This window comes from Octopus bimaculoides, chromosome 8, assembly GCF_046866305.1.
Source record: "Octopus bimaculoides isolate indiv1 chromosome 8, ASM4686630v1, whole genome shotgun sequence".
NCBI classification, from domain to species: Eukaryota; Metazoa; Mollusca; class Cephalopoda; order Octopoda; family Octopodidae; genus Octopus; species Octopus bimaculoides.
This window is the reverse complement of record NC_142935.1, coordinates 2,621,911-2,644,410: the sequence shown is the minus strand read 5'-3', so window position 1 is coordinate 2,644,410 and position 22,500 is coordinate 2,621,911. Positions and strand designations below refer to the sequence as shown.

At 38.7% G+C, this 22,500-nt stretch overlaps 1 protein-coding gene and 1 long non-coding RNA gene across 2 annotated transcripts in view; both read right to left on the bottom strand.

Moving 5' to 3' along the window:
- Positions 1-15,920, bottom strand: part of LOC128248541 (uncharacterized) — a 44,189-nt gene extending 28,269 nt beyond the window's left edge. The window contains exon 1 of the long non-coding RNA XR_008264713.2: positions 10,335-15,920. This is a non-coding gene — a long non-coding RNA (uncharacterized LOC128248541). The remainder of the gene's footprint in view (positions 1-10,334) is intronic.
- Positions 6,268-10,340, bottom strand: LOC106872560 (kelch-like protein 21). Its single transcript, XM_014919590.3, has one exon. It carries the CDS (start codon positions 9,520-9,522, stop codon positions 7,753-7,755), a length of 1,770 nt encoding a protein of 589 aa, XP_014775076.2. The 5' UTR covers positions 9,523-10,340; the 3' UTR covers positions 6,268-7,752.
- Positions 15,921-22,500: the final 6,580 nt, after the last annotated feature.

Here is a 22,500-nt window from a genome sequence, read left to right as displayed (position 1 = left end):
GTATATATATATATATATATATATATATATGCATAGATGCATGTATGTGTGTGGGGGTTAGCTAGAGTGGTGAAATGTGGTACATTGCAATATATAATCAATTTATAAATTTAGGAGGACAGTAGAAATACAGTCGTTAGTGTCCACCTCATTAAATCTTGATTAAAATGGTTCCTGACAGTTGCAGAATCCTTACAGAGAACAGCCAAAGAACTGGGGTGAATTACCTGGAAGAGAAGCCATCGCCGTGTCTGCAGAGTCAACAAGTCTTGTTAGAAACAGCACAATGTCTCCAAACAACACACACACAGAGTTTAACAGACATGGCACTATTACTTTGAAATTTCTCTTCAGACATCATATTCTTATTGGTGATTGATTGCAAGAATTTCGGTAATGTAATTGAAGCCGAATCTTTAATACGTGTGGGCAGTTGTAAACAGTGGCTGTGGTAACTACATTTGACAGGTCTTAATGTCTAAGAGAGGATAAAAGCAGCTCTTGAACAGTCGGCTATTTACTCTCCATTTTATCACTAATAATGGTAATTACAGCTAACTTGTGTGACAGCTCTACAAGGTAAATATACCTATGTATGTATGTGTGTGTGTGTGTATGTATGTATACACATATGTCTATGTATGCACACACACATATATATGTGCATGTATACGGATATGTACACACACACACACACATATATATATATGTGTGTGTGTGTGTATGGCTTTCTGTATTTGAGTGTGAACATATGTATGTGTATGAACATATACATGTATGTATGTATGTATGTTTGTATATATGTATGTATGTATGCTTGTACGAATGTATGTGTGTATGTATGTATGTCATAGCTTAGTTAAGTGATTAAGAAGTTTGCTTTCCAACCACATGGTTCCAGGTTCAGTCCCACTGCATGGCACCTTGAGCAAGTCTCTTCTGCTAAACCCTGGACCCAGATTTGAGAGGTATAAACTAAAAGGAACCCATCGTGCGTGTGTGTGTGTGTGTGTGTGTGTGTGTGTGTTCATGCATGGAGGAGAGTGTTTGACACATTTACATCTTTCTAAATTGCTTGAAATCACTGGGGGTTATTTTATGGCTTATGAAGGCACTGCTCCAGCATGGCCTTGTCTATTATGGCTTCAACAAACAAAAGAGCTAATCAGAAGAAAGGTCATTAGTACCACGTGGGGCTTGAAACTGATAAGAGAAAGGGAGATACATTTATATATATATATATATATATATATATATATATATGAGTGGTTGGCGTTAGGAAGGGCATCCAGCTGTAGAAACTCTGCCAAATCAGACTGGAGCCTGGTGTTGCCATCCGGTTTCACCAGTCCTCAGTCAAATCGTCCAACCCATGCTAGCATGGAAAGCGGACGTTAAACGATGATGATGATGATGATATATGCTTTTCTAGCATTTCTGCTATTTTTGTATACAACCTCACATAATCAATAAAGTCTAAAGGAAATATTTGGCCAGAAGGCCAAAGCTGCCCAAATTCTATTCTAAAATTATTAAATTAGATAAACAGTAGAGCCTTTGCTGGCACCATGTCAAAACTCCCATGCTGGTGTCACATATAAAGCACCCAGTCCACACTCTGTAAAGTAATCAGCATTAGGAAGGGCACAGAAACAATGCCAAAGCAGACAATTGGAACCCGGTGCAGCTCTCCAGTCTTGCCAGTCCCCAGTCAAACTGTCCGACTCATGCCAGCATGGTAAACAGTCATTAAATGATGATGATGAATAGTATAGCTGGGGGAGGTGGAGCAAGGAGTGGGACAGTCTACCCTAGGCAATACTTTTAGGGTAGGGAAGCACTTTTGGGTCTACTGTATTAACCTGTAAGGGCTGCATTGGCCCAAAGAGGGTGTGCAAACTCAAACGCAGTCCCTGGCAGCACTCCCTCTTTACCTATGCCACTGTAGGTAAAAAAAAAAGGGCAGGTACAGACATGGCAAGAAATAATTGTAAGTTCACAGAAACAATGTATCTCCGTTAATTTTAACTTTGTCCTCTTTATCCCATGTGATCTAGGGAGCATATATAATCCAATGGCATCCAAGCATCATATCTGATACTCATTCCCAATTTTTATTTCAACCACCAGAATAACTTGGGAATTATGAATGGAAACATTGATATTACTCTTAACTTATTAAACAAGGTCAAACTAAAGGTCTGAAACAAGAATGATCGTTTGGGACATCATCATCATCATCATTTAGCATCCATTGTCCATGCTGGCATGGGTTGGACGGTTTAACCAGGGCTGGCATGCTGGAAGGCTGCACCAGACTGCAGTCTGATTTGACATGGTTTTCTACAGCTGGATGGCCTTCTTAATGCCAACCACTCCAAGAGTGTAATGGGTGCTTTTATGTGCCACCAGCATGGGTGCCATATGAAAATGCTTTGGACAAGCAAAGAGTTAATGGGAAGGAAGTTGAGAGAAATTTGGCTGTTATTTCTAGGAGTTTGAAAACCTATGTCTTGATTTTCTTATTAGTCAGAGGAATCAACGAGTTGTAATTTAATCCTAATTGGGCAAACCTTTCATTAAAGACTATCCAACTGAACATTTTTTTTTTTTTTTAATATGGAGGACCAATATCGTTTCTGTTCTGATGACAGCAGTGTGGTTTTGAGGAGTATCTGGCTGCTATTCTTTAGTAAGTCAAATCATTTTTGCAACAAGTTGAACAAGTCATTAGTAGCAAGGTGAGTCAACACAGGCGTTATAAAAACCACCGCCGCCACCCTGGTATGTATAAGAGACACACGAGAAAACAAAGGAGCCTCAGGATAAGACACGAACGACCTTTCTCGAGAATGCTTTTCAGAAAGTCTCACAGGGCGCGGCTTGCACATGACTGATCTAAAAGGTCACACGACGTGCTAGAAATAGCAGTCAAATATGCTACAAGCCACGCCCTTGCAGTCTTAAAAGAAGACACCTTGCATAATGCGGTTCAGAGCTTTCTACACAAAGGGAAAAATCGAGATGGGTACGGCTGGAACGCCTTTCATCATCGGTCTGGCCAATTAAAGGTTGACTTAGTAAACAACAGCATACACAGAAAGAGAAAGCAATGAGGGTCGCTTGACCTGCTAAAACAAGCAGATCAAATTTCCCTCAAACACACACACACGGAGGGCAATGTACTTCCTGATATGCAAAAAAGGTGTGATGGCCACGGCGGGAATACGTTTAGTCATAGTTTTGTTTATTCGATCAGGACCGATCTGGGATTTAAAAACGAGGAAATTAATATGAGACATATTTTTTATATATGGAGGTGACGAAATAGGTGTTAAATAAAGACTAAATAGACTTAGTAAGCGATTAGCAGGGATTAACGGCATAATCTCATCTGATTATGTTGACATTTTGTCTAAATGACTCAGAAACAATATCGAAGTGTTTGTTTCCTTGTCGTAATTCTATCGTAACACTAAAGTTAATTGAGAGCTGTTTCCTTCTAGATTTCTATCATTAACATGATTGAGGAGACAGACATATCAGCACTCATACGGAGTAGTTACCAAAGTAAATAAATATAAAATAATCGATGATCTAATGTTCAATAAACTGTTACCACGAAACCAATTTATGACACATTTAAAAGACAATTCATTCGATCGAGGATGAGAGTAAGGGAGGTAACTCAGTGATATCTCCATTTCACACCTTCAGCTCTAACGTCTTTTCAGTCCTGAATTGCCACAAATTCATGTGTATTACACACACACACACATCATAAGTGGTAAGAATTTGCTTCCCAACCGCATGGTTCCAGGTTCAGTCCCACTGCGTGGCACCTTGGGCAAGTGTTTTCTATTATAGCCTCGGACCGACTAAAGTGTTGAGTGGATTTGGTAAAAGGAAACTGAAAGAAGCCCTCCGTATATATGAGTGTGTGTGTGTGTCTTCGTATCTGCTGTGTTTATCCCCCACTACCACTTGATTACCAGTGTTGGTTTGTTTACATCCTAACCTAGCAACAGCGGAATGATGCTTTCCTTTTTGTTATGAAGAAAACACCACCAAGTAAGACGGCAACTGAGATTCAGAAAGATTCTGAAGTGGAACCACACACTCTGGGGCATCGAACCAAAGGAGTCGAAGACTCTCACGGAGAATAAAGAACAACAGAGATAGGTCCGCCGTCTTGGCTGCAAATTCTTTGAGTGGAACAGAAAAAAGAGGGAGTACCAGGGATGGCCACCACAGGTGAAAATCTCCCAATGTTCCAAGGTAAAGAATATGAAAGGTTTCAAAGAAATCTGGATGACTACAGTCACCTGAGGGGCCATGGTGGAAGAAAGTGAAATAAAAGGAGTTGAAGTGAATGGGACAATTCCTTGGATGCAGCAAGCCCCAGCAGCAGCAGTGATGAAGGCATGCTGCAGGTTGTGGAATGCTGCTGAGTGAGAACCATTCCTACCATAAAGCTGGCAATATGGTCGGAAGAATATAATCTTGAATATTTTCTATTGTTTAGTGAGAAAAAAAAGGAAGGTGAGTGTTTATTGATCATTTTCAGGGTCTTTGGAAATGGTGAGAGGAATGGAAGAAGTTAATGTCAGAAACTAGAGATCTGGCCAGTATTTTTGCAAACGGAGTAAATAATGCCACTAAAAGCACCGAAAAAAACCCCAAAAAACAGGTGGAGTCGAAGAGGGCAATGGTGAGAGAAGAGATAATGAGTGAAGGAGTTGTGTTGAAGGAAATTTGCACTACATCTGAACCTCATGGCTTTGGGTTCAGTCTCACTGTGCGTCACCTTGGGCAAGTGTCTTTGATTATACTATACCCCCAGGCTAATCAAAGCCTTGTGAATGGATCTACAATATGGAAACTGAAAGAATCCTATTTGTGTGTATGTAAATATAAAAGTACAACTGTGGCTTTGTGGTTACAAAGCTTGCTTCTCAGCCATGGGGGGGGCTTAGATCAATGCCAATAAATGGCACCTACCAAAGCTTGTAGGCACACACACTGATATGTTTATATATATATATATATATATATATATATATATATATATATATATATATGATGATGATGTCCGTCCACTCGTGACTGACAAAGACCATATATATATATATAAATAGCCACACACGTCTGTTGTTCCCTTGTCTTGTGATGACATGATACTTGTAAACAAGCATCACCATTGTATAAGAGGTGTACTTCATTTCCAATCTCCCATAAAAACATGTCCAGCCATGGGAAAATATTACCTTTCTTTGAAACAGATGATGGTTTAGCAACAGGGAGGGTATCTGGTGATGGAAAATGTCCCTTAATGAAATTAGTAAAACAATGACAATGATCAAAAATTAGAAGCTATGGTGAATTGAAGAATCTTGTTTCAATGCAGTCCAGGCTCTCTGGAAAAAAAATGGTCTCTACAAAAATTTTATTGTAGCTTGTGAAAATTAACATTTGTACGGAATGTCATCCCGTTAATCCTTTTGATACCAACCTATCTGAGACTTTGGTTCTATGATACAAACTTCCTTAATTTAAAGTTATTTAAAGACCTTTCATGAAAGTTTCAAGTTCACATTCCAAATGCCAACTTAACTCTTCTGTTACCATATTTCTGTTGAAATACAGTCTTTCCTTCACTTAGTTTTTAAAATAAAGAAGAATCTAAGAAAATAACTTTGTTATTATTCAGCAAGTGTTTGGAACCAAGTACCACAAACTTTTCATGGAAGGTTTCAATTGAAACAAAATATGGTAATGAAGGGTCTGTGTTATTTCCAAGCACAAAAGTGTTGTTAAAAACTTTTTTTTTTTTTTCATGTCCATAGGTTATACATATTGGTGATGTTAGACCAGTGGTTCTCAACCATTTTTTACCTGTGGGCCCCTCCAATTCCTATTTTACTCCACTGGATCCTCATAGTGATTTGATATTTAAAAAATTCTGTTGTTTTTATAATTAAGGATTATTTGGAATTGTATAAAAAAAGTATTTAAATATTTTGTGCATTGAAGAAGCATAAGGAACGAAAATCTTAACAGTTCTATGGACCTCCAATGGCAATATGGACCCCAGGTGAGAACCACAGTGTTAGACAAAACCAGGACAACTCCTCAAATTCCAGAGGTCGATTAGCTCTAAAAATAGGCCCTATCTTTGGCAGCTAACCAAAATTTCTTGCAGAATGTGTTAATCACTTTTTACTTGAGAAGATAAACTTTAAAAACTGAAATATCAACAAAAAACACTTAAATATTCAACGTGTTGTCCTTTTAAAAAAAAAACATCCAACTTTATTCGCTGTGAGTTCAAAAATTGTTACATTAAAAAAAATTGTTATTCAAATCAAATTTCACTTTTTGATTTTTAGTGTAAAATTTAATACAATTTATATTTTGTACGACCACAGCACCATGGCTGAGACCATTAAGAGTGTGTATGTTCATGGATATATATATATATATATATATATATATATATACACACACACACACACATATTTATATATATATGTGTGTGTGGGTGTGCATGTGTGTGTGTGTGTGCATATATATATATATATATATATATATATATATATATATATATACACACACACACACACACACACATGTGTATTTCTTTATGCATGTATATTGGGCAAAAAAGGAATCAGAATTTTTTTTTTTTAAATAGAATTTAAAGGAATACAGACTGTTTTGATAAACCATTCAGAATTCAGAATTATTGAAGGAAAATGTCACAGAAGTTTCACATTAAATTATAAGAGAAATATAAACATATATATATATAAATATATATATATATATATATATATATATATATATACACTGGAGATAAAAATCAGAAATCAAACAAGTTACTGAAATTAAATAAATTATAAGAATATAACAGAGCACAACAAAAAAATATTTGATAAAATAAGCATATTGAGAATAAATAAAGAAACATTATGTTTAGCATATGTGTGTGTGTATGTGTGATAATTTACACAGTAAATGCAACTATGTCAAAGACTGACCCCAACAAAGACAGTCACTGCAATTATATCACAGATATGGTCCCATGAACACAGTCAAAGCAGGCATGTTGCAGACCTAATCACAAGAAGTCAGTGCATGCTATAGGTCGGAGTAACATGTTGGCATGTGAGACTGTCATGTAAGCACATGGAGCACGTTGGCTGAGCTTCTTTGGAGATTTCAACATGTGTAGATTGGCAAGCAAAGTGTGCTGCACATCTAAGTCACACACAGATTGTCAAGCAAATATGGAAGGATCTAATTAGTTATGTGTGGACTGTCAAGTATGGAAGGAACTAATTAGTTGTGTGGACTGTCAAGCAATGATGAAGGGTCCGAGTCACATGTGGTGTGTCCAGCAACAGAGGAAACGACCTCGTCACAAGTGAACTGTGATGTTTAGATGAAGGGACCTAGTTTAACATGTGGACTGTCAAGCGAAGGGGAAGTGGAAGAAAACCTAGATGTGGGTTAGTCTGTTAAGCTAGGAGAAACACCCAGATACATGTATGAAGCGAAGAAGAATAAACCCAGCCACAGGAGAAGTGGTAGCCCTGTGGTAGCCTAGTCACAGGGAACCTGTAAAGCTAGGACAAGACCTATTGAGACTGTCAAGCAGGGATGGAGAATTGGTCACAAATGGATTGTCAAGCAGGAACAAGAGGGACCTAGTCATATATGGATTGTAAAAACGAGAATGAATCAACTTAGTCATATGTGAACTGTTAGACAAGCATGTGACGACCTCGCCTGGCTCATGCTCGTCTCTTCGGTCCATTCATTTGTCGAAGGATCGTAACATTCCACACACTGTGATGGCACCGAATTCTCTACATCATGTAAACCACCAGCGATGTAAATTTTACCTCTTAAAATACTAGCACCACTGTTAACATGAACATGTGGGACATCAGGTAAGTTACGGAATGTTCGTTTCTCAGGGTCAAGGGTGAGCACTTTGCGGCTGTCTTCCCATATAATATAAAATACGTTGTCTAGCACTAAAATCTGAGCATATCGTATAGAATTTGGCAGCACATATTGTTCTCCGCTAGGATTAAGTGAAGCACCATTACAAACATAGGTTTCTATTGTATTCACACACTGGCCACCTTGCAGGCCACCAACCTCTAGAATAATGTCTTCATATGGTACTATTCTAGCCAATGTCCTTGGAAAGCGGCTTTGACCAACTTCCTCCCAAGTATTGGAAATAGCATCATAACGTTCAATAGGCTTTAAGTCTTTTATATCATGTTCTTCTCCATAGCCAACACCACCAATCACATAGACACAATTGTTTACGGAAGTAGAAGCATGACGTGCACGAGGTTGCAGCATTGCTTTCACACTCTTCCACTCTAATTTAATGCAATCAAAATGCCACACATTGTCCACGATGTGACCATCATGTATTCCTCCAGTTACAATGAGTCCAGTTGTTAACATAGCAACACTATACTGAGAAAGAGATTGAGGAATATCAGGAAGACTAGTCCAACGATCTTTCTGAACATCATACATTTCCACAGACTGAGTAATATAACTGTTCAATCCCCCAACAACCACCAGAACCTCTTTGGCAACAGTCGATGGTCTCGGGTGAACATTATTGTTTTGCATGCTACGACGACGTTTACCTTGTTGATTCGAAACAGACTCGTGTTGAACCTGAGCCTCACGAACCATATTCAGGCAATCGCTTTGATTAGAAATTACCGGGTCGCTTTCAATTTCTTGCAGGTAGCCGAGATCCACAATTGGAAGACGAACTTGTTGTAGAAGGCATGTAAGATGTTGTTTTCTCTCATCAAGGTCATACTTTACCCAACGCATCACAGCATCATAAACCACCTCTTCTTTGCGGACATCAATCAGGTCACTAGACGTGTAAGTCAGTAATCGATCTAATGACAAGTCCAAAAATTCATCGCTCTTGACAACCATGCTAAAGTTTTCCAGTGCAAACTTATGCGCATCGTTCTGCAGATCATGACACGAGTGAACCTGAGCATATTGCTCGATACCCAGACAATTATTGTGGTCAAGCTGACGGCGAAGAAACTCACAACAAGCACTGACTATGTCAGGATATTCAAACAGGCTGCCTGCTGCTAAGAGCTGAAGGGCATTTTCTGCGTTAATAGCAATCCGTCCACTATAGGCATATTCAATGACACGTTTTAAAGTCCAAGGAGACACTTCACTAATGCAGATCCTAGATTCACGGCTTTCTCGTAAGTCACTGGTAAACATAGCTTTAAAATAAGGACTGCTAACAGCCAGCACATTTCGGTGGCAAGGAAATTCTTCGTGTTGCACGCACAGAATGGCATCGGTAAACGTCGCTTCAATACGCAACGAATCAAGTCTTTTAACAAGATCCAATGTATAATTAGGGTTTTGAAGCAGGTACTGTTGATCTGAAGATAAGTCTGGGCTATTCATTGTACTCATGGCTTTGGACATGAGTTGGAACATCAGTCGTCTCTGGAAAGTTAATTATCACAACAAAGCTGTTAAAACAATTGTCACAGCATTGAAATAGTTAAAAGAACAAAAAGGTGCGCCTGTGAGAGCAGCAACGTACTTTGCAGTGACTGGAACTTCATACAGCGGAGGTAACAAGTTGCTACTTCCTGAAAACACGTGTGGATGGTCTCCAACCAGCCTTTTCAGTTCATTGTTTTAGGATTTTAAATAAACAGTAAACGGAAATGGCTACAAAAGTTGTTTTATCTTCCTTTCTTTCTTTCTTTTTTAATATAACTTTTGTTAGTTTACATTTAATAAAATTAGAAAAGGGAAATATCTTCCATATTTTAAATGAATCGGGTAAAAGGAAGTTTGTCAGGTGTCGATCGCCATCAAGTTGAAATTGATTTCGAAGTTACACAAAATGAAAATTCACTGAGTTTAAAGTTGATAAAATAAAATATAAATTGAATTTGAAGTCAAAAGTTTGTACATGTTTGGTAAGGAAATGAAGTAGGTGGTCGTTTTCTTTTGATGTCCTTTTTTTTAAACAATTATGGAAACCAGATAAAAAAAAAAGGAGAGTTGAGTTCGAAAGGGAGAAAAAGTCAATCAGAGATTAAGACGGTGACTTGAGGGGATTGTTGAGATTTTGCGTTCGAGGAAGGAACGAATTGTACCCGTAATTAACAGCTTCTAGGATGGCTGGAGACAAAAACAGGAATTGACGCGGAAATATATAATATATAATACATATAATATATATAAGGGAGGGCTTCGGTAGCGACAAACTAACAAGTTGCAATCACATTACTAACCTGTATCTTCTGCCAGGAACGAAAACAACCACCAGAAAAGGTCACGTCCACAATTCCAGGATTCACTCGATGCTCGACACACACCAAAAACAAACGATTCGCACCTCAGTCTTTGCAAAACAACAATATCAACAAATTAAAATTAGCCACATTTTTTCCCCCACTCTTCTTTAAAGTTTCCACTTCTTTTAAATATTATTGCTTTTCTTATTTGTGTGTGTGTGTGTGATAGCAGCGGCGGTTTTATTGTATATTTATTTTCACCCGCAGGTTATTTTCGATCCTTTCAGCAAAGTGGACGATTTACTCCGCCCCTTAAATTTGGGTCCAATTCACTTGCAGATATATATATATATTACTGAAGGCTGAGTATTTTCTGGAGGGTATAACTCCTCAATACATCATATATGCATATATATATATATTATCAACGTAGGTGCGTATTTCAGCTGTTATTTAATCAGAGATTAATTGTAAAAGCTTTCGATATAAATATGAAATTTAACAACGTTTATGCTGTTTTCCGCAAAAAGAAAAAAAGATAAATACGGAGAAAAATAATAATTTCATTTGGCCCCGATATACAGAATATTCATGTTTCCGTAGCTGAAGGTGACGAACAGTTTATAAAGGTTTAATAAACTTGATTGTTTCAATAATTCAAACAAATAATAAGAAATATGCAATTTGGTTTTTCGTTTCGTGTTGTTTTTCCCTTTGAAACAATTTTCCAGTGAGTTTAGTGTGACCCCTATTCAAAGATTGCAGGGAGAGAAGAGAGAGTGAAGTGCGTGCCGTAATTATTGCACCTCTATAGTAGTCGCTGCTGGTTGAATGCTTCGGATACAGGCAACAAATACAGGAATTGCGTGAAGCGGATGCCGCCTCGGTTATTATTATTATTCCACAGGCTTCAGGCTCGGGTACAGCCGACGCACAGGTATCTTTCTATCAGAAAACAATTCAAATTGAAGACAGCGGACCGACCGGGAATCAATTTGCAGCCCTTCACAAGAAGCAGAAATGTTGTGAACAGCCTCCTCCGTTCCTTAATACCAGAGTAGTTGCGACAGTTTTAGCGGCGCCTGCTTTATAACAACGATGTCTGTGATAATATTGGAGACAACACTACTAACCAGTGTCTTCTTATTTGCTGCAATTGTAATCCAAGATGTATTAAAGCGAGAAAGTGGAGTGCACGCCTTCCTGGATGCAGCTTCGGCAGCCATATTTAACTGTTCACGTGGGTGCAGCGGTGTGCAGATGGGTTCTTACTGTTACAACAGCACAATCGTTCCAGCTTCGACGTACACATTTTACATACAGTCGCCAAAGCACACGTAAGCAGATCGTTCACATAGAAGCACACGTGAATGTCTGCCTCTCTTTCTCTGGCACAGACACATAAAAGATACACGTGAAGAGGTTGTACGATGTAAACACAGGCACACACATGGATAGACACCGGTGTCCATCATTGACGTCATAGCTACGTAAGTAGGGATTCCCTCCTGGGTGGAGGCAGAAGCAACTGTTGCGAACGGGAGTCAATTTCGCTAAATGCGAATCTATGGAAGATAGTTACAACATATTTGAATAGCAACAGTTAGTTCTTATTTATTTATCTATTTATTTATTTATAATTTTTCGGAGTTAATTGGTTGAGTTGTAGTTATTGGATGAATGCTACCGAGTTCGAAGAGTGCGGAACAGATGTTGTGACTTTCATGCTTTTCCAAAGGTATTAAACAATGGGGGGGGGGGGGGGTCTTGAAAACAGGCAAATGCGACTGCATTGACTTAGTGCAATAGTTTCTACGCTATATACGTTGCGTGCTCCAGCATGACCGCAGCCGCATAGCTGAAACGAGTAAAAGAATAAAAGAATATACGCATATATACATAAACATACATTCATACGTATATACATACACGCACATATACATATATGCACGCACACATACATAAGTACGTATATACATACATATATATGCATACACACATAAATGCATCCACATTTCCATGCATGCACATGTACAAGAATACATGCATGCGTGCATGTATGCACACACATTCATATACTCACAGATACATGCACACATACATGTGTACGTGCGTACATACATACATACATACATGCAAGCATAAACACATGCACACACATACATATATATACAGACAGACAAATACATACATATACACATACATACATACATATACACACATACATGCATACATACGCACATATACATACATGCATACGTATATGCATAACATACATACATATATACGCAAACATACATACATACGTACGTACATAGAAGCATACATGCATGTATGCACACGCTATATGTATGATTAAATATACGTATGGGTAAGTGCTTTTGTGTGTGTGTTGTAAGAAACACGACTGTGCGTCAGAACCATGGAGAGAAAGCTTTATACTTAAGACGAGGCTGTTTTACACCCCCCCCCCCCCAATTATTAAGACCAAAACCGTCGTAATTATTATTATTATTTATAACCAAAGATCACAGAATGACCAGCAACGGTCTTCACTTTTCCAAAAGTGCTTTATATATCTCCTTTTTTCGCATATAAAGTTTTTAATGGTGTGTCTGAAAATCAATATTTCGGTCGATTCAACGCTGGGCCAAGCTAAGCCCACCACAAAAGAGATCATGTGACATGTTTGTTCCGAGATAGTTTTTTTTTTGTTTTGTTTTTGTTTTGTTTTTTTCTTTCTTATCATTTTTAAGCTCACTAAAATAAACATTCTACAGAAACTACTGTTGCAGGCATCGAGGGGAAAATCCGAAGCGACGAAGCTCCTGCGTTCAGAACGGTGATTCCCAGTGAATTTGGACATTTTGACGGATAAATCCATGGGCTTCAGTCAGAGACCCCTAAAGTAGCCACGGTCTACCATACTTTTCGTTTCGATTAATTAGTTTAAAAGTTGTTTTTTTGCTTTCGTTTCTTTCTTTCTTTCTTCTTTTTTTTTTTTGCCATTAACATCAATATTGTAAATGTCTGCAAATGACAGGAATTCTGTGCTTAAAAGATTTCTCGATATAGACACGTATCACCAGAGGAATGGAAACACCAGGAATGTTGTTTGCAGCTTGAAATTTCGGTTAGACCAACAATGACGGAATCGACAATGACAGAAACAGATGTCCAAAATAATGACTGTGATTCTCTTGGAATCCTTTGTCTCGCTCTCATCACATGACTGGTTTTCATTAAAATAAATAAATAAATAAATATTTCGCTTTCTTTCTCTTTTTCCAGTCAAAGTGAAATTTTCTGTTTTCAGACTTTAATCAACGTATTTCGATTTGGCCAACAAAATATCAAATTGACGGTGCAGATCCTGCGATTCTTTTATGGGCATTCCAACGTTGCCTCCTTCAGAAATAACAGTAACATCTCGCGCCTCTGTAATACCATACTTTAAAGAAGGGAAACGACTCAAAGAGGCCAGTGGCATGTATTTGATGAACATAGACAAATACAGGTATATCGAATACCGTACAATACAAATCTTTCATTTATCAAAATTATCTCCGTCTCGTGAAGATGTATCATACTTACCAAATTGTAATTGAAATTAGCTCTATATGAGAAGGGGAGATAATCTCAAGAATCAAGTATTCTCCAAAGCTGACATGCCATTTAGGAAAAGGAGACAGGCTTATTGTCTGGAGATAAGAGGACAGTCATGGACACGTGTCTCTGGCTCAATACCCGCCATTATCACGACAATTGCGCAACCACATCTCCAGTAGCCAAGGGACTAAGACTGATACAAAAAGGACTTGGATACATTCATGACCGACGTAACTTGGATAATTTAAACGGAAGTTAGTTGAAGGAAATGACTCAGGGTGGCCAGTGGCTTGCATTATGGGAACGTAAATGGATGACAGGAGTATGAATCTGAAGGAGGGTATCTATTTGGTTGCTCCCGTTTCCTGGTCTCTAGTCTTCAGCCTCAGATTAAGTTTTATGTCATGCTGCAAGGCAGTTTCATACCGTTCAGATTTGGTGTAAATAATTTCACATTGTCGATTCTGGTCAACCTTTGGTTAAAGGAAATGCAGAGTATTGGCAGGCAGATGCTGGGTTTCAAAACAATTTGCTTTTTGGGGTAACGGAGGAGGAGAGAGAAAGGTGACTGTTATAATACAGTAACCCGGGAAGGCGCGTGGCTTAGTGGTTAGGGTGGTCGGCTCACGATCGTAAGGTCATGAGTTCAATTACTGGCGATGCGTTATGTCCCTGAGCAAGATACTTTATTTTCACGTTCCTCAGGTCCACTCAGCTGCCAAAAATGAGTTGTACCTGTAATCCAAAAGAGCCAGCCTTGTCACATTCTGAGTCCTGCAGAATCTCTCTGAGAATTACATTAAGGGTACGTGTGTCTGTGGAGTACTCAGCCAATTGCACGTTCCGTTAATCGGATCAACTGAAACAGTTATCGTCCTGACCTACTGGATCAGATAATTCAGCTTCTGTTTAGGTTTTGTTTTTTTTTCTTTTTGAAATACCAATATCCAGCAAGAACTGTTTTCCTTCATGTTCTCGTTCATCTCTTTTCTTTCTTCTCTACATGTTATTGTGCTCGAAATTTCTGTTTTTGTGCTGAATTGTGCTAATGCATGGAAATTCTACGGTTGTTGACAACTAAGACATAATTTCTCTGCTGGAACCACCATCTCTTTGTTAACTAGTCCTAAACTATGGCTGGTCATTTTACAATTCGCCCCTACGACTGTAGATGAAGAAACGCTACAGCCACAGTATGGTGAGAATCCCTTCTGAACCTGAAAATACTTCTTGCCCAGCAATTAACAACATTCTACAAATCTTAAGTGACGTCTCCAAAGGAGCATTGCCCTCACATCTGGGCCGGTGTTCCTTCTGCTAGAAACACATCTTAAACCACAGAAAAGGACACTCGATTGATTAATACTCCATCATCGACAGGCATACCTCCAGCTTCTTGTCTACATGTTGTAGTACTGTATCGTCTCTCCGTCTATGATAGCCTCTGCCCCTTAAATTTGAATGGGTTAACACTACCTCCACTCGGGTATTCCCATCCCATTCGCTGCTCCTCTTCCTATCCCTCACGTAATGTCCAATCCACCCTCAGATCCTGCTCTAATCACTACCCTCAACCCTTCCTTCTCAGAACAACAGACCCCTGGAATTCCTCTCCTACTCATTCGTTTCCCGGAGTTGTTAACTTTCAAAGATTCAAGGGGAACATTAACAGCATCGTTCTCGTTGGCTTACGAAAACTTGCGAAGTTCATGGACACAGCCCCTTCGTTCAGCTACAATAAATAGAAATTAAAAATTCTTTGGATTGCGACATTTCCAGATTGGTCTCGACAAAAAACGGTTAATATTATTTGGGTTGCCTTCTTTGAACTTTTCTGTTTTTAATCCGTTCTTTTGTTTGTAAAGGATATTTTAACTGCAAATACATAAGTGGAAAATAATAATAATTACATTTATGAATTTGTTTTGTAAAATTCTTGATGTGAAATTGTGTGCTGAAACAGATATTGTTATATTTGGGGATGAATTCCGCCCAGGTCGACTTTGCCTTTCATCCTTTCGGGGTCGATAAATTAAGTACCAGTGAAAAATTGGGGTCGGTGGAATCGACTAGTCTCCTCCCCAAAATTTCAGGCCTTGTGCCTATAAAAGAAAGGATTATATTTCGGGATGGTCATTTTTTCCTCTCTCTTTTTTTTTTTTTCCTTTTTATTTCTTTACGCTAACACATGCGCAGATAAGGATACGCACCATAGAAAGACAGAATGGAATAAACAGAACAGGAGGAGACATGTGGGATGGATGAGACACTGAAGAGGTCACAGGCGTGTGATGAAAGATTTCCAGACAATGGGCATAAGATAAAATAAGAACAGTAATAAACGAGTGAAGAACGAATATACAGTGCGTGTGTTTATTTAGCAAGAAAAAAATGACTGTTTAGAAATATAACTATAATAATAATCCTTTTTACAATAGGCACAAGGCCTGAAATTTTGGGAGAGGGAGTCAGTCGGCTAGATCGACCCAGTACACAACTGGTACTTAATTTATCGACCCCGAAAGGATGAAAGGTAAAGTCGACATGGGCGGAATTTGAACTCAGAACGTGAAAACGGACGAAATACCGCTAAGCATTTTGTCCGGCGAGCTAACGATTCTGCAAGCTTGCCGCCATAATATTGGAAGAAATAATAATGGTTTCTAATCTGGACAGGTGGCAGCAATTTTGAGAGGAGGAGGGGTAAGGTGAAGCCAGTGCTTAGATTGATAATTTAGTTTAATGAGTCTAGGTATGTGAAAGGTAGTTTAGTTTGGCGAGATTTGAACTCAGAACGTAAAGAGCCCGAAGAAATATCGCTAGCTATTTTGTCCGACGCTCTATCGATTCTGCCAATCAACCGCCAAATAACCGTTCCTGATTTAGACAGGAAGTTACTGTTTCGAGTGGGGAGGGGGGGGGGGGGTTAGTCAATGTCATCACTCCTGGTACTTGATTTGTTTCAGGTTTATTGACCCCCGAAAGGATGTAAGACTAAATTGAATCCAACCAGTATTTGAAACCTGGTCGTAAAGAGCCGAGAGAAGCACCACTGAGCATTTCCCAGCCTGAAGCTGCAGGGATTCTGCCAGCTTTGAAATCGTACAGCGACGGCTTTCAAATCCCTTAAACACACACACACACACACACACACGCACACACACACACGCACGCGCACATATCGTAATGAATAGAGTGGTAATGAAGATGTTTATATTTTTGTCTTAATAGCAGAGCCAGATAAAAATCTAGGTCGTTGACTTGAGGCTCCACAAGTCATGTACAACACAACAGGGCATAATTAACTGCTATGAAACCTCCATACAATTGCATATTTCATTGGACAATATATTAATATTACTCAATTTAAAGTGAACTTTCTTCAAGTAGTTCAGTCACTTTCAGTCGTCATCTCTCTCCTTCTCTATCCAACTCATCTGCATCCTGCTGTTAACATCGTATTTTGTTGATTTAGTAAAAATACATCGTCAGCAACACCATCACTGTTAACGACAGAGTCACCACCTGTTCGACCGACCTGCTAGAAATAATTGAGAAATTTCCCTCAAATCACCTCCCATATCTTAAAAAAAAAATAGAAGGCACATTGATTAAGTGAATTGTATATATAATACGTCCGGGTTGCGGATAAGACGAGAGGGCAGCGCTGGATTAACCATTAAGCAAAATAAGCAGGTGCTTAGGGCATCAAGGGAAGGAGGGGGGCACCACAGAAATGTCCTTGAAGTTTGCGCGCTTTTGTTAGCATTCAGGTGAAACCCCGCCAAGAACAACCGCAGAGAGTTTTGAGACTGCTACTAGAGAACCCACATTCTCACCTCACGCCACAAGCAAGCCAGAGCTCGGCCTACTATGGCAGAAACTGCATCAAGTTTTCCTTCGCTGAATCCAGCTAGAAATGAAAGGAAATCTTCATAAATTCGAGCCAACTCTTTCTGACTTCTCGAGCCTTACTAACCATTTGCTTTGTATATTTGTTATACCGAAGCTCGTTTCTGATCGCCGACATTCCCTGCCAGCAGTCATTATAAGTTTATATTCAATTGTTCTTCTTTTCAATAAATATATTCAATTAGTTTTGTGTCTGTTCGTTGTGATATAACACGCAGCTGAAACAGTAACGAACAACACACCAGCAACGTTTGGTAACGAACTATCCGGCAGAGGTCAACTTCGACTCATCATTTTAGGGCTGATATAAAAAAAAGTAGCAATCCAGGAGTGGCATCTCTTATGACTTACTACTGTCTAATGACCATTCATTGGTCCAAGTCGACGGCGTTTCCTTTGGCTAAACATCAGCGGCGTGTTCGCTTGACCTGCCATAAATCGCAGGTATCTTCCCTTTAAATCACATTCAACGTTTAAAAAAATATCATAACGATTACTAGAATAAACGAAATGATCACGGTTAGAACCCCGTTGATTACGGATCTGTTCGATCAAGACTAATCTAGATTTGAACGATTCTTAAAGGAGGCATCGATCAAAATGTTACCTAAATCCACACATTGTTATCTAAGTCAGTCCAGCACATTCACAAAGCAGGCATGGGTGTGCGATTAAGAAGTTCGCTTTGCGTCTACATGGTTTAATGTTCGGTCCCACTGTGCGGTACCTTAGCCAAGTGTCTTCTACGATAGTCCCAGACCGACCAATGCCTTGTGAGTAAATTTGGCAAACGGAAACTGTGGTGTGAGAGTATTTGCATTTCTGTGTTTGTTATGTACTTCCGTCACCATTTGACAACTAATGTTGGTTTGCTTACATTCGCATAATATTCGTGGTTCGGCAACAGAAACCGATAGAATGAGTATCAGTTTAGGAACAAAATAAGGTTTAAAAATCAGCTCTAAAAAAAACAAGTACTTCCCCCACACACATACAACGTTACCTCACTGTATCTCTTCGCTAACCGCTGGTTAGGTCTTGTGTTCTTTGATAGTAAAACTTACCGCTGGTAGGATGCGAACCGTTGTACCCTTGGTTTGCAGATCTATTAACTTACCGTTCGACTCGCTGCAGCAGCTGTCATTGCTATAATTAACGATAGCTTTAGGTGAGGTAGTTGAAAGCAAACTTCAAAGAGAAGGTGGCAGAAAGATAAAGACGAAGCGAATTTAATGAACAAGTATTACAAATGGATATCGTTTAATCCGTATTGACACGGAGAATTTCAATGCAGGGGAAAAAGATAGATAGATAGATAGATAGATAGATAGATAGATAGATAGATAGATAGATAGATAGATAAGAGAAAGAGTGAGACAGAGGTAAATTGATAGACAGAGAGATGGAGATCGATAGTTAGACATTTAGATCGAGATAGAGAGAGATGAAGTGGAGAAAGAGGTGAGTTGATAAATGGATAAAAAGAAAGACAAGGCAAGCATTATAGATAAGTACATATGCTGGGAGCGAGGGAAAAGGAGAGTTTTAAATGACGATGGCAACCAAGGTGAAAATGGTGACAACGACAATGTAATTAGCAGTAATTTAGGTCCGCATATATCTTGAAGCCGCTCACGCGCGCGCTCTCTCTCTCTCTCTCTCTCTCTCTATCTATCTATCTTTTATATATATATCGTACACACATACCCACACCATATACACACGCACGCACGCACACAAAATAAATGATTTCATTTCTTGATTTCTTATATATTTCTTCTTTCATTCAAATTACTTTGTAACTTTCTTTTACCTGTACTTGCACACTGAACTAATTAACTTTATTATCATCATCATTATTATTGGATATCGTTTGTTATTGTTGTTGCTGTCGTTGTTATTGTTGCTGTGGTAATTGTGGCCGCTTAGTCAACTCCAATCTTCCTTCGGTTAACACTGACGTCCATCAATTGATTTGTAAACTTCAAGTTTACTTAAACAGTTTCACACGACAGAGTGACATTGTCTCTACAACCGGAGACCTTGGAACACACCAACCACACACACACACACATGAAACACCGCTCTTTCTATCACCTACACACACACACAAATATGCACACAGCACATACACACATACATACATACATACATACACACATACATACACACCTGAAAACTCTCTCGCCCTCTCTCTCTCCCCCATAAACATATACAGCGTATGTACACATCTGTATACTTGCACACACACAAACACACACACACACGCACGCACACAAGCGCACATACACATACATCATACCTGAATGTTCCCTCTACCGCCTCCCCCCTCTCTCTCATAACGCGCGCGCGCGCCTCCCTGTCCCTACACACGTACGCACACCATCTCCAGTGACAAATGACGTCAGGCTTTTCTATCTGGAAGCGATAAAATATTTAAATAAACCAATAAAAAAAAGTGACTTCAATGGAGGATGAGACGAGAATCATAAATCTTGGCTTTTGTTTGATTTTATTTCTGTTATATTTTCCTGAAAATAATTGTTCTGGGCTTTTTTTTGTTTTTTCTTTTGTTTTTTTTTTTCTATTTTGTCTTTCGTATCCAAGTCCCTCCTCCTCCTCCTCCTCCTCCTCCTCCTCCCATAGCCATCATTAGCGTCACAAGTATTTCACCAACGTCTAAAATAAATATAATTTTCAGTAATGACAAATAAAATCGTTTGAAAATTTTGCTTTTATATTAGAAAAAGAAGAAAATAGGAAGCTGTGATGTTTATGCCTTTACTACCAAAAGCATTCATTCGTTGGCGCCTTTTTGTTTTCTTTGCACTACGGACGGCTTTCATAGAAGACAACTTTTTCACGAACCGGGAGATCACGCGGATGACAAAACACAAAGTGCATATAATTTAATTATTACACACACATACACTATATATATATATATATATATATATATATATATATATATATATATATATATATATATATATATATATCAGTGGCGACTCCAATACTCGGGTTGTTCGGAATTGGCTCGAGTATAAATGTAGTAAAGTGAATGTGTATTTGCAAGTCGATTTAATTACTGCCAACACTGACTTCAAGTATGTAATTGTAGCCAATAACTCGGGCTCCTTTTATTGAGCCTGGTCGCAGTTCATTTATGTTCGTTCAGCGTCTGGCGGTGGTCTTAGAGTTGCCCAGTGTCAAAAAATATCATTCGAAGCAGACGTTCTCTCGACATCGTTCGCACGCGCCCCACTCGGGCTCAGAAGTTGCAGCACGAGTTGTCATCTTGCCAAAACTGCAACTCTCCAACTATTGTAGTTTCACCTTGTTAAAGTTTTCAATTCTGTCATCGATGTTGTTCCATAGTTAACTTCATTAAACCACACACACTTAGAGAATAAAGAGAATAATATATTTTATGTAAAGTGAAGGAGAATGTTGTAGCGTAAATGGTGAGTTACCGAGTGAATGAAGGCTGCAACTCAAGCTCCATTTGTAGTTGTAACTCTCAGCGTAGTCACTCTGCTAAAAGTCATGGACATCTTACTAAAGTCAACAGAGTTAACACTTCATTGATGAAATACCTAAAATCCGAAAGGTCAAGTACATGACTCGATCGCACTCAGAGTCTGATCAATAATTTTTCTTTTCTTTTCATTTTTTTTTTTTTTTGGTCTTTATTTTCCTAATTTTATTATTTTTATTTCATCGCAATCGAACGCCAGAAATGGTAGAGAGAAATGGCGAAATGCCATGCGGTGTTTCATTCCTTCGTCTATATTCAGGGCGAAAATACCATCAAGGTCTATGGAAAACGCTATACTGTCGCCCATCTGCTGAAAATAGCAGCCAGAGATACCCCCCACAAAGTATCACATTAAACAATCTTAAAATAAGAAAAAGTCACACTGCACGCTCTGTACGTTTGTTTCTGAATAATTGTTGGGGAGCGGCGAAGTATCATCCTGGACAGAATGATTGGTCTTTGAGACACAGATCGAACAACGTTGAGCAGGAGAACTTCGATGATAATGAAGCTTAACATTTGCAGTGACCGTAAAAAATGTTTGTTGCGTGCTGCTCATGTTTAGGAGGATACGGTATAGGGATGTCCTCTGAGTGAGGACTGCTTGCGTGGGTGTATGTGTGTATTTGTATTTGGTTTCTTTTTTCTGTTGAAAGAGACAAGATGATACATCTGGAAGGTTTTTGTCAATATACCGAAACAACAACAACAACAACAGTGTTAAAGAAAACTTCAAACCTCAAAGAATTCCTCTCAGCACATACTTCTGCTCATGATCAGAGATGCACATATCGTCAGCCACTAAAGGACATACTCAACTGGTTATGGTCAAACAACTGACAAGCAAATCTGTGGTATTGAGCAGAATATTTGCTGTGGCCCATCTTTTATACCAAGACTAAATGTACATGATAACACTTCGAATCAGTTAAGATCAAAAGCCATGAGAGCCATTGTCTGGTATTGCATCGGGCATTTATTATCCTTCCTTCGTCCTGTCTTTGTCCTTACATGTTTTTAATTGATATTAGCCCTTGTGGCCAATAAAACGAATTAATTAATTTATTATTATTATTATTATTATTATTATTATTATTATTATTA

Bases quoted from the DNA above. Each gene is read 5' to 3' on its own strand.
- LOC106872560 (XM_014919590.3), bottom strand. From the start codon at position 9,522: ATGTTCCAACTCATGTCCAAAGCCATGAGTACAATGAATAGCCCAGAC.